Source organism: Propithecus coquereli, unplaced genomic scaffold (assembly GCF_000956105.1).
Source record: "Propithecus coquereli isolate 6110/MARCELLA unplaced genomic scaffold, Pcoq_1.0 Scaffold358, whole genome shotgun sequence".
NCBI classification, from domain to species: domain Eukaryota; kingdom Metazoa; phylum Chordata; class Mammalia; order Primates; family Indriidae; genus Propithecus; species Propithecus coquereli.
In genome coordinates this window covers 1,153,075-1,166,429 of record NW_012149263.1, presented here as the reverse complement: position 1 = coordinate 1,166,429, position 13,355 = coordinate 1,153,075, and the positions used below count along the sequence as shown (strand labels likewise).

The following is a 13,355-nucleotide window of genomic DNA, read 5'->3' as shown; positions in this document are numbered from 1 at the left end:
TACATAAAAGCTTCCAGAACAGGAAGGGAGACAGCATATCTATCTCTTTTATGAGACAGATGCAGAGATCCCCCCAGCAGACTTCTTCCCTTTTGCTGGCTAGATTTGGGTCACATGTCCATCCTGAGACCAATCACCTGTCAAGGGGATCAAGAGTGTCATCGTAGGTGTCAATCATGATTTGACCCTTGGGGCTGGGGACATCCGCAACAGGGGGTGATTGATCTGGTTGTCTCCCTATATCCTTCTAGTCTAAATCCAGTAAAATCCTCCCCCTTCGAAAAATATTTCTGTGTCCCATTTCCTCTTTCCAACACTTTCTCTCCCTGGCTCCACGCTTCCACGGGACGGGAACTCTGTGTCCCTCCCCACTTCCACCAGTGTTTATTCGCCATTGTTCCTTCTATCCCATTCTTTCCCTGGAATGTGATCCCAGCATCCTGGCGGAACACGGGCCGCCACTCAATGATTCGATCAGCGGCCACATCCGTAGTTTCTCAGAACTGACCTCGAAGGCAGGTCAGCACGCTTCTCACAGATTTTATAAAGTTTTAGTGACCACAACTACCTGTATCTCTTTCTTTCTTTTTTTAATTGATGTGGTGGTTTTTCAAACCAGAGGAGTCAAGCTGTCCGAGAGGAAGGTCAAAAGTTGAGCATCTTCGCACATTGCTTTATTCTCTCTGTCCCGTACCCCAAACTCTGTCTCCCACTTCTGATTCCCGGCACCTGTGGCCTCACTTCCAGGCGTCCTTCTACTTTTACTGATGCGCTGCTTCCTCCTTTTGGATGATCTTTTGCAACTGATTTTGCAGACCCCCAGGCTCCTGGCACCCCTCACCTGTTCCCCGCCTCCTTCCTCGTCCGCGGCCCCGGCCTGGTCTCCTTCTCGCTCCTCCCCGGGATCCGGGCGAGCCGGGTTGGCCGCTCCTGTTCTGCGACCCGGCTTCCCTTGGCCCCCAGGCACATGTGCAGACGGGGAGGCCGCTCGCTGAACACTCCAGGGGTTCTGGTCCCAGGTGATACATTTACCCGGGGAAAGGCATCAGCTCAGCCTGTCCCCCAGCAGGTGGTTCCTGCTGCGCCCGCTGCCGGCCGCGGACACTGGTTTATTGAGTCGTCTGAGCTCAAGCCTGCACGGTCTCACCACTCGCTGCCTTCGGTCAGGGTGGATTGAACCGTTTTTGCCAGTGTCTTAATGACCTCGTGGGTAGCTTCCCTGGGTTCCCGGTCACACGTGGTGAAGTTAAAGCTTCTAGCCTCCTCCCCGTTCTCCTGTAAGCTGAGACTTCACCGGTGGCCCACAGAACATGTGGCGGAAACGCGGCCTGTCTGCCCTTCCTCCCGTCCTTCCAGACGGCGCTGCCCTCGGTTTCGGTGAAGGAGAATCTTTCCTTCTAGGAAAGTTCCTCTTGTAAACCTTTAAGAACTTGTTTTGTTAAGTAACAAAATTACATCGCTGAGAGACCTAGTTCTCTAAAATCAAAGACTGTCAGAAACTTGGCTGTCTGACATCCTGTCACTAAGAATAGAACACCCCACTCCCGCCTGGTGGAGCCACAGAGAAGCAGCCTGATTTTCAACCCGCCAGAGCTTCAGAGGAGGAGTTTTCAGATGCAAAATTCCACCTTTATCTTTGCTTTGCATTTTACGAAGAAATGGGACCTTCAGTGGTCTTCTCAGCTCAGGCCGGACGCTGACCCCCTGACGCTCATCCCCGCTCTGCTTTGAGCCTATCAAACGCGGCTCCGTTTAAATTTCACTCCACCTTGACCTCAGATGCTGTGATAACCGCGTCTTGTCTGTTGTCACATGCCCCGCACTTCTGGTGGGTCATCTCCCTTGGTGCAGCAGGGCCGTGAACCTCGCTCTGCTGGGCCACAGTTGTGTGAGACAGGCTTCACCACCGTCTTGGATGGGACCGTTTCTCTAGCTCCCGCCTTCTCAGCAGGATCGATGTTGCCCCCAAAAGGTGAAAAGTAGTTCTTGGGGAGCAAAAACAAAGCTTACAGTGGTTTGTGATCTTCCAAAGGGCCACAACCCATAAACAGAGAGTGTGTTTGTTGCATTGAAATTTCATAAGTAGGGAGAGGAAAGTGTGGAGTAAGATAAAATATAAAGTCTCCTTAAAGGGACAATGATGCAAAAAGTTTGAGAAGCTCTGCTTTAGCTACCATGCAGTCGCTGTTGGTATCCGCTGCGTGTCAGCTGCCCAGTCGTTGGCTCTCTCGTGCCGCCAGAATGTGAATTCTTCTAGGCTGTCTTGGGGGGTCCTACCTGGTTTGACCCCTCTGGCATCCCCAGGACTTTCACCCTTGCCTGTGATCCCCCCAGCCGTGAGACTCACACCTGCTTCCTCTGCCAGCCAGCGAGAGTGCACGATGCTCCCTCACCCCGCGTGTGCTCCCACCGCCCACCGTCTCTCCGCCCCTCTCCCTTCCCCGCCTAGATGACACAGGGCTGCAGTCCCAGAACACACCCCCTGTTCTCCGAGAGCCCTTTCCCTTGGCTTCTGACGACTTTCCCTCCTCCCCACCCCCCTCTGCTTTGCTTATGCAGGGCCCGCAGGGCTGGTGCTGGGTGACGGTTGGGGCAGCAACGCCAGGCGAACGGCCTCCCATTCCTCCTTAAAACCCTGGCGAGGAGTCAGACTCCTGCCCCCATGGCTCTCATTAGAATGTAGGGTTTCCGGCCCCTCTTTGTTCCCAGGCTTGGGTCCATGGTTCCAATTCCGGAGCGGCAGGGTTTCACACCTTTGCACCCTCTCTGAACCACGCAGACCGATGTTTACGTCACCTTGCTTGCAGCTGCGACACCGAGTGCCTTGAGACAGACAGATGAGCCGTGGGACAGAGAGATGGCTCGTGCCTTCATCTCTCCAGAGACAATGTCTCTCTCCTTCCTCCTGAAACCCAATCTCCCACCCACGGCCAGCCCTCATCTCCCAGAAGCCTTACCCCCAGGAAGAAAGCAGATGTTGAACAATATTAGCATTGAACTCCAATCCCTGGCATCTGTATGTCGTAGGCGCTCAATACATGTTTTTGAAACAGAGCAGACTGACAGCATCTCTGGCTGCCTTACTGGGAGAGGAGCCCCTGACCAGCTGTCTGTTCTGTACCGCCACTCAGGGGAAAATGAAAACATACCAAACAACCACACTTCAGTGGCAACAGCTCTTACGAACGTCAACTGTGCTCATTATTTTATGTTTTTGCAAGAGGGTTTCTTTGCTGGGAAGAGGACGAGCCCATACAGACAGGCAATCTGCTTTGCATTTCCTTCTGTCTCTCACGGTGGCCTATTTACATTTGTCCTGCTTGGACTGCTTCGTACGACATGGGACTGGGCCAGTCACCGTGGCTGACACACAGCTAAGGGAAGAACAGCCAAGTGGGTTAGGGGCACGGGCTTTGGAGTCAACAAATTCCAGCTTCCGGTCCTGTTGCAATCACTAACTAGCTGTGGGATCTCAGGGAAGAGACTTGACTTCTCTGGGCCATTCTCCCATCTGTAATGTGGGGATAGTAACAGTACCCACCACGTGGTTATTGAGAGGACAGAAGAAGATAGTGTGTTGGGACACATTCTTTTTTTTTTTTTTTTGCTTTGAGACAGGGTCTCACTCTGTCGCCTGGGCTAGAGCGCGGTGGTGTCATCCTAGCTCACAGCAACCTCAAACTCCTGGGCTCAAGCGATCCTCCCACCTCAGCCTCCCGAGTAGCTGGGGCTACAGGTGCGCACCACCATGCCCAGCTAATTTTTCTATTTTTAGTAGATACAAGGTCTTGCTATGTTGCCCAGGCTGGTCTTGAACTCCTGGCCTCAAGCGATCCTCCTGCCTCGGCCTCCTCGGATTACAGGTGTGAGCCGCCACGCCCGCCCGGGGCCACATTCTTAAGGCAGATTAGCTACTGCTTTTACCCCTGCAGCCCGGATCCTCTCGCAGCTGCTGGGTGTTGTGCTCTTTAGCCCGGGTCCTGCAGAGTCCGGGCGTTTTCCCTCCATCCACCGGTCCCAGCAGATCCACCTGCCCCGCACACACCGTGAGAACAAAGCACAGAGGAAGAAAAGACCATTCTTTTTTACTCGCTTCCAAATTTATTCGGGTAATTTTTCTTCTGTCATTGTCCATTAATGTCTCTGATGATCTGAATTGATTGAGCGATGGGAAATTTCTGGAAAAGCCTACGGGAGAGCAGAATGAGCCCTCATCCCTGGAGCCCTGCCTGTTCCACTGCCGGCCTGCCGGGAGGACCAGCTCCGAAGGGCGGACGTCTCCCCGCTCCCGTCCTGAGCCGCGGGGCAGCTCCCTCAGGCGTGGGGCCCTGCTCCTCACTCCCCCGACCCTCAGGAAGGCACGGGAGCTGGCCCGCGGCTGAGGGACCTCGTTCTTCTCCGGAGCGTCCTTCGCACCGACTCCTTCCCAGAGCCGAACCCACGGCGTGGGTGGAAGGGAAGGGAAGTGAGACCAAGGGTCGGGCTTCAGTGCGTGCGCCCTTAGGAAGGCGGGGCGCCTGCTCCGACCCCGGGCCACGTCGGTCCCCAGCCCTCCGCGCCAAGGTCCTGCCTGTCGTGAGCAAGGAGCTGCCCGGGGGATGCTCTGCCAGCGACACCTTCGTGCCCGGAGGACCTAGCGTTCAGCCCAGGCCGCTTGCCCTGCGAGAGCCCACTGCCCTTTCTCTGCGGGGGGCAGTCCTGCGCCTGCCTCCCGCCTTCCTCCTGCACCTTTAGTTCCACGCTGCCCTCCTGCCGCCAGGGGCCCCGGAGCCCACCCAGCTTCCTCAGCACCTCCTGAAAGTCCGCTTGGAACCCGGACGAGGAGAAGTAAAAGACGAGGGGGTCGACGCAGGAATTCAGGGTGCTGAGGAGCAGCACATAACCCCTCCACGCCGGGCTCTCTCCCTGGATGTAGCCCACGACATGGGACACGTTGTAGGGCCCGAAGCAGACGAGGAAGTTGAGCAGCGTGGCCGCCACGAGCCCCGCCACCCTCCTGCGCCGGTGCTGGCTGGCGCCCCTGCCGAGGAGCCACAGCAGGCGGCTGTAGCAGTAGCTGGTGACGAGGAGGGGCACCGCGAACAGGACCACCGCCATCTCCAGCCGGACGGGCAGGAGGATGGCCAGCTGGTCCTCCCGGAATTCCAGGTAGCAGGTGCCATTGGTACCCTGGCTGTGGGGGGAGGATCCCAGGAATTCTATGACGTAGACCACACTGCAGTGGGCAGAGGCCAGGAGCCAGCAGGCGCCGCTGACCAGCCCCGCCTGTCCCGGCCTCGGCCGCGTCGTGTACCACAGAGGGTGGGCCACGCTCAGGAAGCGCTCGATGCTCACGGCCATCAGGAAGAGGGAGGTGAGATAGATGGTGGTGAAGAAGAGGAAGCCGGAGAGGGGGCAGAGGATGAAGGGCAGCGACCAGCGCATGCCGTGGGCGGCCTCCACCATGCGGAACGGCAGGAAGAGCAGCAAGAGCAGGTCCGAGAGCGTCAGGTTGAGCAGGAGCACGTCCACGGCCAGCGGGCGGCGCCGCAGCTTGCCCACAAAGATGGCCAGGGCCACCAGGTTGAGGGGGAGCCCCACCAGGAAGGTGAAGAGGTACACAGAGAAGTAGAGCCAGTGATTGCCGGGGAAGAAGGACCCGTCCGAGCTTGCACCCATGGCCGTGGCCCCTGTGGGAGAGAGAGTCAGACAGAGGTGAGATGGTAGCGGTGGGGTCTTCCTGCCCCTCACCGGCAGCATGTCGCCCATCAGCAGGGCACGTTGTCAGCCCCCCACCCCTCACGCCTGCAGACACTTTCCCCAGCGGACCCAGCCTGCCCGTCTTCCGGATCCTGCCCTGTCTCCTGTCCCCCCCCACAGCAGAGCAGGCACCGAGGGGGCTCCCCGCAGCCCCTGGGGCCCAGGCTCACCCGCTTCTCTGAGGCCCCAAGTGCTCTGCCACACGGCACCTTGCCGTCTGCTCCGGAGCAAGTGTGGCTAGCTATTTATCTGACAGAGCTGATAAAGACCTGGCCGTGCCCGTGACGTCACTCGCTGTTGGACAACGGCACAAAAGATGCCTTGAGCTCCGTTACCAGGGCCGCGTCAGTATGCAAAGAGGAGCAAATTCCACAACTGCGTGCCTCGCTCCTCAGGCAGCCCGGGACGGGGCGTCCCGACCAGGCCCGAGCCGACTCCGTGCTCCCCTCCCCTTTCCTACACTTGAATTTTGTCTGCTTCTCTACAGTGGCACGTGTCCAGCTTGCCTTGTAAGGACAGGCAGCGTGACACGGTGACGGAGAGCTGGGCTCTGGACCCAGAGGCCTGGGCTCCATGAGACTCTGATTCTCTCTGACTTTGTGGTGTGGGGCAAGTGACTTAAGCTCTCTCTGTCTCTGCTTTCTCACCTATAAACCGGGGACGATCATAGCACCAGTCCCACAGATGAAAAGGTTAACACACGCAGGTTAGGACATACATACAGGTGGATCAAAACCTTAATAAGATATGTCAAGTGCTTTGGACAGAGTCTGGCACGTGGGGGTGAGTGCTCAGCAGATGTTAGCTGCCATCGTGCCCGTCACTGGTGGGGGCTTGCCTCTGGGGTGAGGGTATTAATAATAATAATGGTGATGATGATGATGATTGTGGTGATGATGATGGCAGCTGCCTTTTAGTGGCTGCACTATCCACAGCAGAGACCCTGCTTCTCGGGGCGTCACCATGATGTCGTGAAATCCTTTTGCCTCGCCATGGGGAAGTGACTGGCCGCAGGTGACACGCTTGTTAAATATCACCACCAGAGCCCCAACCCAAGCTCTGTCCAACTCCAGAGCTGATTTATTTGTTCATGCAACTATTTATGAAGCCCCATGAGATACCATTTCGTACCCACCAGGATGACCGTAAGCGCGAAGTCAGACCATACCCAGCGTCGGCGAGGACGTGGAGGAAGGGAGCCCTCGTTTATTGCTGGTGAGAATGTACAATGGTGCAGCTGCTTTGGAAAGCGGGTTGGCAATTTCTTAGAAAGTTAAACGTAAATTTGCCACGTGACCCAGAAATTCCGCCATAGGTATTTGCTTAGGAGAAATGAAAACGTGTCCACATGAAGACTTGCTAATAAGTGTTCATGGCGGCAGTAGTCGTGATAGCCAAAAGTGGGAACATCACCGGGAGGTCCGTCAGTTAGGGAATGGTTAAACGAAGGTGGCGCATCCAGACAGTGGAATTCCATTTGGCAGCAAAAAGGAATGAATGACCCATACACACTACAAGACGGATGAACCTCAAAAACATTATACGAAGAAAAACAAGCCAGGCATAGAAGACCATATGTTCCATGATTCCATTTATATGAAATGTCCAGAAGAGGCAATTTTATAGAGACAGAAAATTAGTGGTTGTCTGGGGGTTGGGGGTGGAAATAGAGATTAAATGTAAATGAGTATGAGGGATCTTACTGGGGTATTGAAAATGTTCTAGAACTAGATTATAGTAATGGAGGCACACCTAGTAAATTTACTAAAAAAACATTGAATTGGACATTTAACATGGGTGGATTTTATGATATGAAAATTAAATCTCAATTAAGTTGTTAAAAGTGCGGCAGTGAGCAATACAATGTTTTTGCTGTCATGGTGCTTATATTTGGTGGAGGTGGGGCTGGAGGCGTGGAGTGGGGGAGGGGAATGAAGACATTAGCAGGACATTGGCCAGGAGCCACTGGGGAAAACAGTGCGGGTGGAGGGGTGGCGGGTGCGAGGGCTGCTTCACCCACTGGGGTAACTGGTGGAAGGTTTGGGGCTCAAGGGGCCAGAGGAGGCTGGGGTGGGTTATGCCAGCCTCACGGGCCCCGAGAGGAACTGGATTGTCCCCTAAACGGGAGGAGGCACAGGTGAGCAGGCAAGGTGGCCCAGCACCCGCTGGTGCTCGGAGCTGTGGGAGGACAGAGTGGTCCCTGGCACTATGGCGTGGGGGAGGAGAAGTAGAGGGAGCCAGGGGGGCCTCCTGGGCTTGGAGTTTGGGCTTTTACTGAAATTCTCTGGTGTTAGCACTGCACAGGGGCCAAGCTTGTTTCCGGCTTCCACAGAAAGTTGCTTAACTTCTCTGGACTGTTTCCACACTTACACAACAAGAATAATAGAACCTTCTTTGGAGGGCTATTAGGAGCATTCATTCAGTCATTCTGCAAACATTTACTGAGCACCTACTATGTGCCAGTCTGTCTTCTAGGTTCTGGGAATACGTCATCAAATAAACAAAGATCTTTGCCCTTGCAGGCATTTAAGCATGAAAGAGACCATTTGGATGCACTGGTTTGAGCACAGCAACCACACAGCTGTCGCTTGCTGTGCTCCTACACATATATTCATGGTACTATTGTCGTTATAGAAATAGGTCTGATTCCCACACCTCGCCTCATCAGAGCGCATGCTGGGGTGTCTGTCTCCTTCATGGCCCTCTCCTCTGCCCTCCCTCTCAGGGATTTGGGGTGCTACCCTTCACCTTTGCAAAATGGACCACAAGTACAGGCATTAACTCCAATACCCCAGTCTTCCAGATGTTCCCCGGCCTTTGGGGGTCCTGCTTGGAAGGATCACACCCTACCTCTACCTCTTCCTTGCTGTAGGGCCTCAGGCAAGTTTCTCAGCCCCGTTCGAGGACTATAGCTACTTCACGCAGCACCTTTTTACAAGTTAGGAAAAGGCAGCCCCTTCCAGGGGAGCACGCCCTACATCAAGGTGCACGGCCCAAGGAGTCGGTGGTGTCTTTGCTCAAGTCAGAATGAGATGCTCCTTCCCTGGAATGGAAGCTAGGCAGGCACGTGGTTTGGTGAGCAAAGCACGAGCTAATTTAGTCAGCGTTTGCCCCTCTGCCTGGCACCCTCACGGAGTGGCCCCTGCCCATTCGCACGGCAGTCGCGTGGCCAAGTCAAAGCGCTATGCGGGGATGAGATGAATCAGCACTCGTTGTACAGTGCTCCGTGTGATGCCTGGGCGTGTCAGAGGCTATGCACTTGACCCTTGAACAGCACAGGTTTGAATCGTGTGCGTCCACTTATACGTGGATTTTTTTTCAATAAATATATCAGAAAATTTCTTGGAGATTTTTGACGATTTGAAAAAATTCTCAGTCAAAAGCCTAGAAATATTTAAAAAAATAAGAAAAGTTATGTCATGAATGCATAAAACATGTAGATGCTAGTTTATTTAATCATTTACTACCGTAACATATACACGAATCTACTATGAAAAGTTAATATGTATCAAAAACTTATGCACTCAAACACAGACTATAGTGCCATTCGCAGTCAGCGGAAGTGTAAACAGACATAAAGATGCAATATTAAATCGTAACTACATAAAATTACTGTAGTACAGAATGTACCACTGTAATAATTTCGTAGCCACCTCCTGTTGCTACCTTAGTGAGATGAATTGTTTTAGGAGTCTGCTTAAAATGCCATATGACACTAATCGTCTCCTCGTGAGCAATTTTTCTCTCCAGTATGTTGTGCATTGAAGTAGAAAGTGATCTCCCATACTTCTTGTGTATTTTTCATTGTCTTTAGTGCAATACCATAAACCTTGAATAACCTGCTGGGACTTCTGTGAAGTGCCACTAGTTATACTGTCAGGGCTCCCAAAAAGCAGAGAAGTCATGACACTACAAGAAAAAGTTGAACTGCTTGATATGTCCCATAGTTCGAGGTCTGAAGTTGCAAGAGCCCGCCATTCCAGACAGACGGTTCATCTTGCAAGCAGACGATGTAAATTTACGGTATCAAGAAATACACTATAGTATTGTAAATGTATTTTCTCTTCCTTATGCTTTTCTTAATAACATTTTCTTTTCTCTAGCTTACCTTATTGTAAGAATACAGCATATGATACATACAACACACAAAGTATGTGTTAATTGACTTTATGGTCATTGGTAAGGCTTCCCGTCAATAGCAGTCTACTAGTTAAAAAGTTTTAGTTAAAAAGTTTTGGGGGGAGTCAAAAGTTATACAAGCATTATGGGTGCTCTTTGAAAAAAAGTCACGCACAGATTTTCCACTGTGTGGGCATCTGTGCCCCTAACCACCCCCCACCGCCCCCCGCACTGCTCAAGGGTCAACTGTATGTTGCTGCAGCTACTGCTCATTTTGCCTGTACTTGGTCTCCCCCTGCCGAAGCATCTTTTCCTACCAACTCCCTGCACACAGCTCTAATGCTGCCCCCTTGTGAGCGCAAAATAGTATAACAGCGTCATTGTCTTGCCTTCTGCCTTAGGCTTTTTCCTCAAATGATTTCCGAGTAGCATCTCCTAAAGTGCATCATCGGAGTGGCAGTTCCTCTAGACGAGAAGCCAACTTCTCTCCTTCCTCTGAGCACAGAGCCTCTGCCCACAGGCAGGTGGGGACGCACGGAGGGGAGAGGCCGAGGCCAGGAGGAGAACTTACCTTCCCCCTGCGGCCCTGCTCCCGGCCTCCATTCTTCTCCCCGGCCGGGGGTGCTGCCTTGCCAGGCTGAGCTGTTTCCACAAGTGGCTCCACGGGTGCCCCTGGGCAAGGCCGCCCCGCGGTTTCTCTGCAGCAGCCCCCACCAGGGGCCTGGAGAAGCGACCAGCCTCTCCCGCTCTGTGCTCCTTCCCCACAGCAGGGACTGTTACTTCTGGGATATTCTTCCTTGCGTTCTTGCTGCACATACCGTGCCCCTGCTGGGACCCCTTCCCATGTAACCGGTCACCAGCGGGTTGAGCACGACACTCCAGGCACCCGTGATGAGCCCCAGCTTCCGCCACTGGCCTCCCAGGTCGGGGTGCAGGAAGCCGGCCACGTTGGAGGCATTGTAGGGGCCTAAGCAGAACAGCAGTGTGAGCAGGGCCCCGCCGGCCACCCAGGCCGCCCTCAGCTTCCTTCTGTGGCTCAGGCCTGAGCGAGCCAGCGCCCGGAGGCAGCCCACATAGCAGAAGGCCGTGACGATCAAGGGCAGAAAGAAGAGCAGGAGCGAGAGGCTGAGGCGGGCCGGGCCGGCTGAGGCTGGCTCCCAGGCCTCCAGGCAGACGGCCGAGCCGTTGACCGGCGTGCTGATGCCCAGCCAGTCTCCCGGAGCCTCCAGCCCAAAGACCAGGCCCAGCTGACAGAGGACGAGGGCCCATATGGCCACGCACACCCCCCAGGAGTAGCGCGGCCTGCGCATGGCTTGGTAGCCCAGGGGGAAGGCCGCACCCAGGTAGCGGCCGGCGCTGAGCGCGGCCAGGAAGCCGCCGCCCGCGTAGAGCGGCGCGAAGTGGGCCACCGCGAAGGCGGGACACAGCAGGGCGGGCAGCGGCCAGGCTCCCGAGGCCAGGGCCTCCACCGCCTTCAGCGGCAGGGAGGCGGCCAGCAGCAGGTCGGAGCAGCCCAGGTGCAGGGCGTACACCAGGCTGGGCGTGAGGCGCAGCCGCGCGTGGGCCGCGGCGCCGCGGATGGCCAGGGCGTTGAGCGGGACGCCCAGCGCGAAGGCGGCCGCGTACAGGGCGAAGGCGAGCTGCGGTGGCAGGTACATGGGGCCGGCCCGGTCCTCTGGCTCCCGGCCCAGGTGGCTTCTGAGCTCAGATCTCCCGGGCTCCCGGGCTCCTGGGCTCACACGCGGATCTCAGCACCGCTCCGAGAAGCAGGAGCCATCAGTGAACAGCTGGAACAGAGGCGCGTGGGAGGACTGGCCGCCGGGCAGCAGCGGAGCCTGCATGGGACGCGAGGACTGCTGGCCCTCAGTCCCTTGCGGTCTGTCCACCAGGTCCCCTGCCAAGATGGAGAGAGCACCTGTGGGATAACCGAGAAGACAGAACTTAGCCACGCAGGTCCCGGAAGAGGGGAGGAGCCCCGATTTCTGAGAGCCTGTGGGGAGAAGGGGTGGAGGGAACCGAGAACAGGGCTCAGCCGGGCAATCCGTGTTTCTCCTGGGAATGGGAGTTGGACCTCTGACCTCACCCCCCTGCCCCCAGTTCCCCGGCAAGAGAAGGAGCCGCTCCCCGCGGCAGAGAGCCTGCAGGGCAGGGAGGAGCAATTGGGGTTTGGATGTGATGGGGGCTGCGGCGAGGGGCAGGCAAAGGGGACCCCCGGGGGAGAGCCCAAGGGGAAGCTGGGTGCCCTCAGGGTCATGGGCATGACCTTAGCAGCCCCGGGGGGCACCCCGACAGGGGCTCTGGGGCCTGGGGAATCGTCACGGGTGCGGAGAGGAGCTGCAGAAAGAGGGACTCACCTCTTGGCGCTGCCAGATGTCTCTGAGGCTCAGAAGTCCCCTCGCTGGGCTGGTGGAGGATGCCGGGTTGGGCAGTGAGCCGGAAGGGAGAGAAGGGGGCAGGGCAGGGCCATTAGCCTGAGGCGCGCGCAGCTTGGGTGAGCAGCTAATGGGGCGTCCGGGCTGGAGCTGAGGCTGCATGGGAGGAGGTGAGGAGCTAAGAAGGTGACAGGGACACAGAAGGGGGCGAGGCGAGGAGTCTGGGTTTGGTCTGGGTGGGGTGAGGGTGTATAGAGCCAGTACCGGAAGGAGCAGGGCTTGTGGGGTACAGCCAGGACCTGGCTTTGCCCCTCCCCACTGCACTCGCTGCGGGGGGCCAGGCCCTCCCTACTCCGGGACGAACTCCTGGGCAGGCCGGTGCCGTACGGGCAAACTCCTGGACGTGAAGAGTACGCCAGTGACTGCGGTCACGCAAGCCATCTCCGCGTGGCAGTGACGCCAGGTGCAGCTCGCACAGGCTGCAGGCACAGGCGACGTGTGCCCCAAGCCAGCCGCTCAGCCTCCTTCTCTCGGCCCTGGGCATCCGGCCGGCCATTCGCCTCCCCGTTGGGGTCTCCTGGCCCTCCCAGGAGACCTCCTGAGCCAGATTTCAAATAGCGCCTAGCTGGCCCTCTCTCAGATGCGGCCCACATCTGCCAGTGGGAAAGAAACTGCCTTTGTGATGCTCCATCTCTGTGCCTGTGTCTGTCTTTCTGCTGTCTGTCTGTCTCTGCTACCTCAGGTGTGTGTGTCGGTCACCAGACTGTGATGCCCCTTCGGAATTCCAAGTCACCCATGAGAAGCTGCTGGAAGCTCCTCTCCCAAGGCTCCCGGTGGAAGCGGCGCGGGATTCCCAGCATATCAACAACCCCTGCAACGAAATGGTCTCATTCCTTTCCTACCTGGAGGAAAAGTCACTAACTGGGTTCTCGTTCGCCTGCTTTCCAGGTGGCGCAGCGCCTCTCTGTGAACGCACAAGACCTCGCTGCCTGTCGCTGAGTGTTTTGTCTTTGGGAGACGCTGAGAAACTGACGGAACTGAGGACGAATGGAAAGGAATGCCACTCCGGGAAGACATCAGTCTTCGAGGGCTCCCTGCTGCGGCCCCCTCCCAGCAGGTCACCTC

At 56.2% G+C, this 13,355-nt stretch overlaps 2 protein-coding genes across 2 annotated transcripts; both read right to left on the bottom strand.

Annotated features, from left to right (window-relative positions):
• Nucleotides 1-4,500: 4,500 nt before the first annotated feature.
• On the bottom strand, nt 4,501-6,102 carry FFAR3 (free fatty acid receptor 3). The gene is made up of 2 exons (XM_012651488.1): nt 5,910-6,102; nt 4,501-5,669 (listed from the first exon to the last, which is right to left on the bottom strand). The coding sequence occupies exon 2, from the start codon at nt 5,656-5,658 to the stop codon at nt 4,501-4,503; it is 1,158 nt and encodes a 385-aa protein (XP_012506942.1). The 5' UTR covers nt 5,659-5,669; nt 5,910-6,102.
• A 4,532-nt stretch (nt 6,103-10,634) lies between these two features.
• Nucleotides 10,635-11,516, bottom strand: FFAR1 (free fatty acid receptor 1). Its single transcript, XM_012651536.1, has one exon. It carries the CDS (start codon nt 11,514-11,516, stop codon nt 10,635-10,637), a length of 882 nt encoding a protein of 293 aa, XP_012506990.1.
• Nucleotides 11,517-13,355: the final 1,839 nt, after the last annotated feature.

What these genes read in the sequence shown, in the direction of transcription:
- FFAR3 (XM_012651488.1), bottom strand. Translation starts at nt 5,658, where the DNA reads ATGGGTGCAAGCTCGGACGGGTCCTTCTTCCCCGGCAATCACTGGCTC.
- FFAR1 (XM_012651536.1), bottom strand. Translation starts at nt 11,516, where the DNA reads ATGTACCTGCCACCGCAGCTCGCCTTCGCCCTGTACGCGGCCGCCTTC.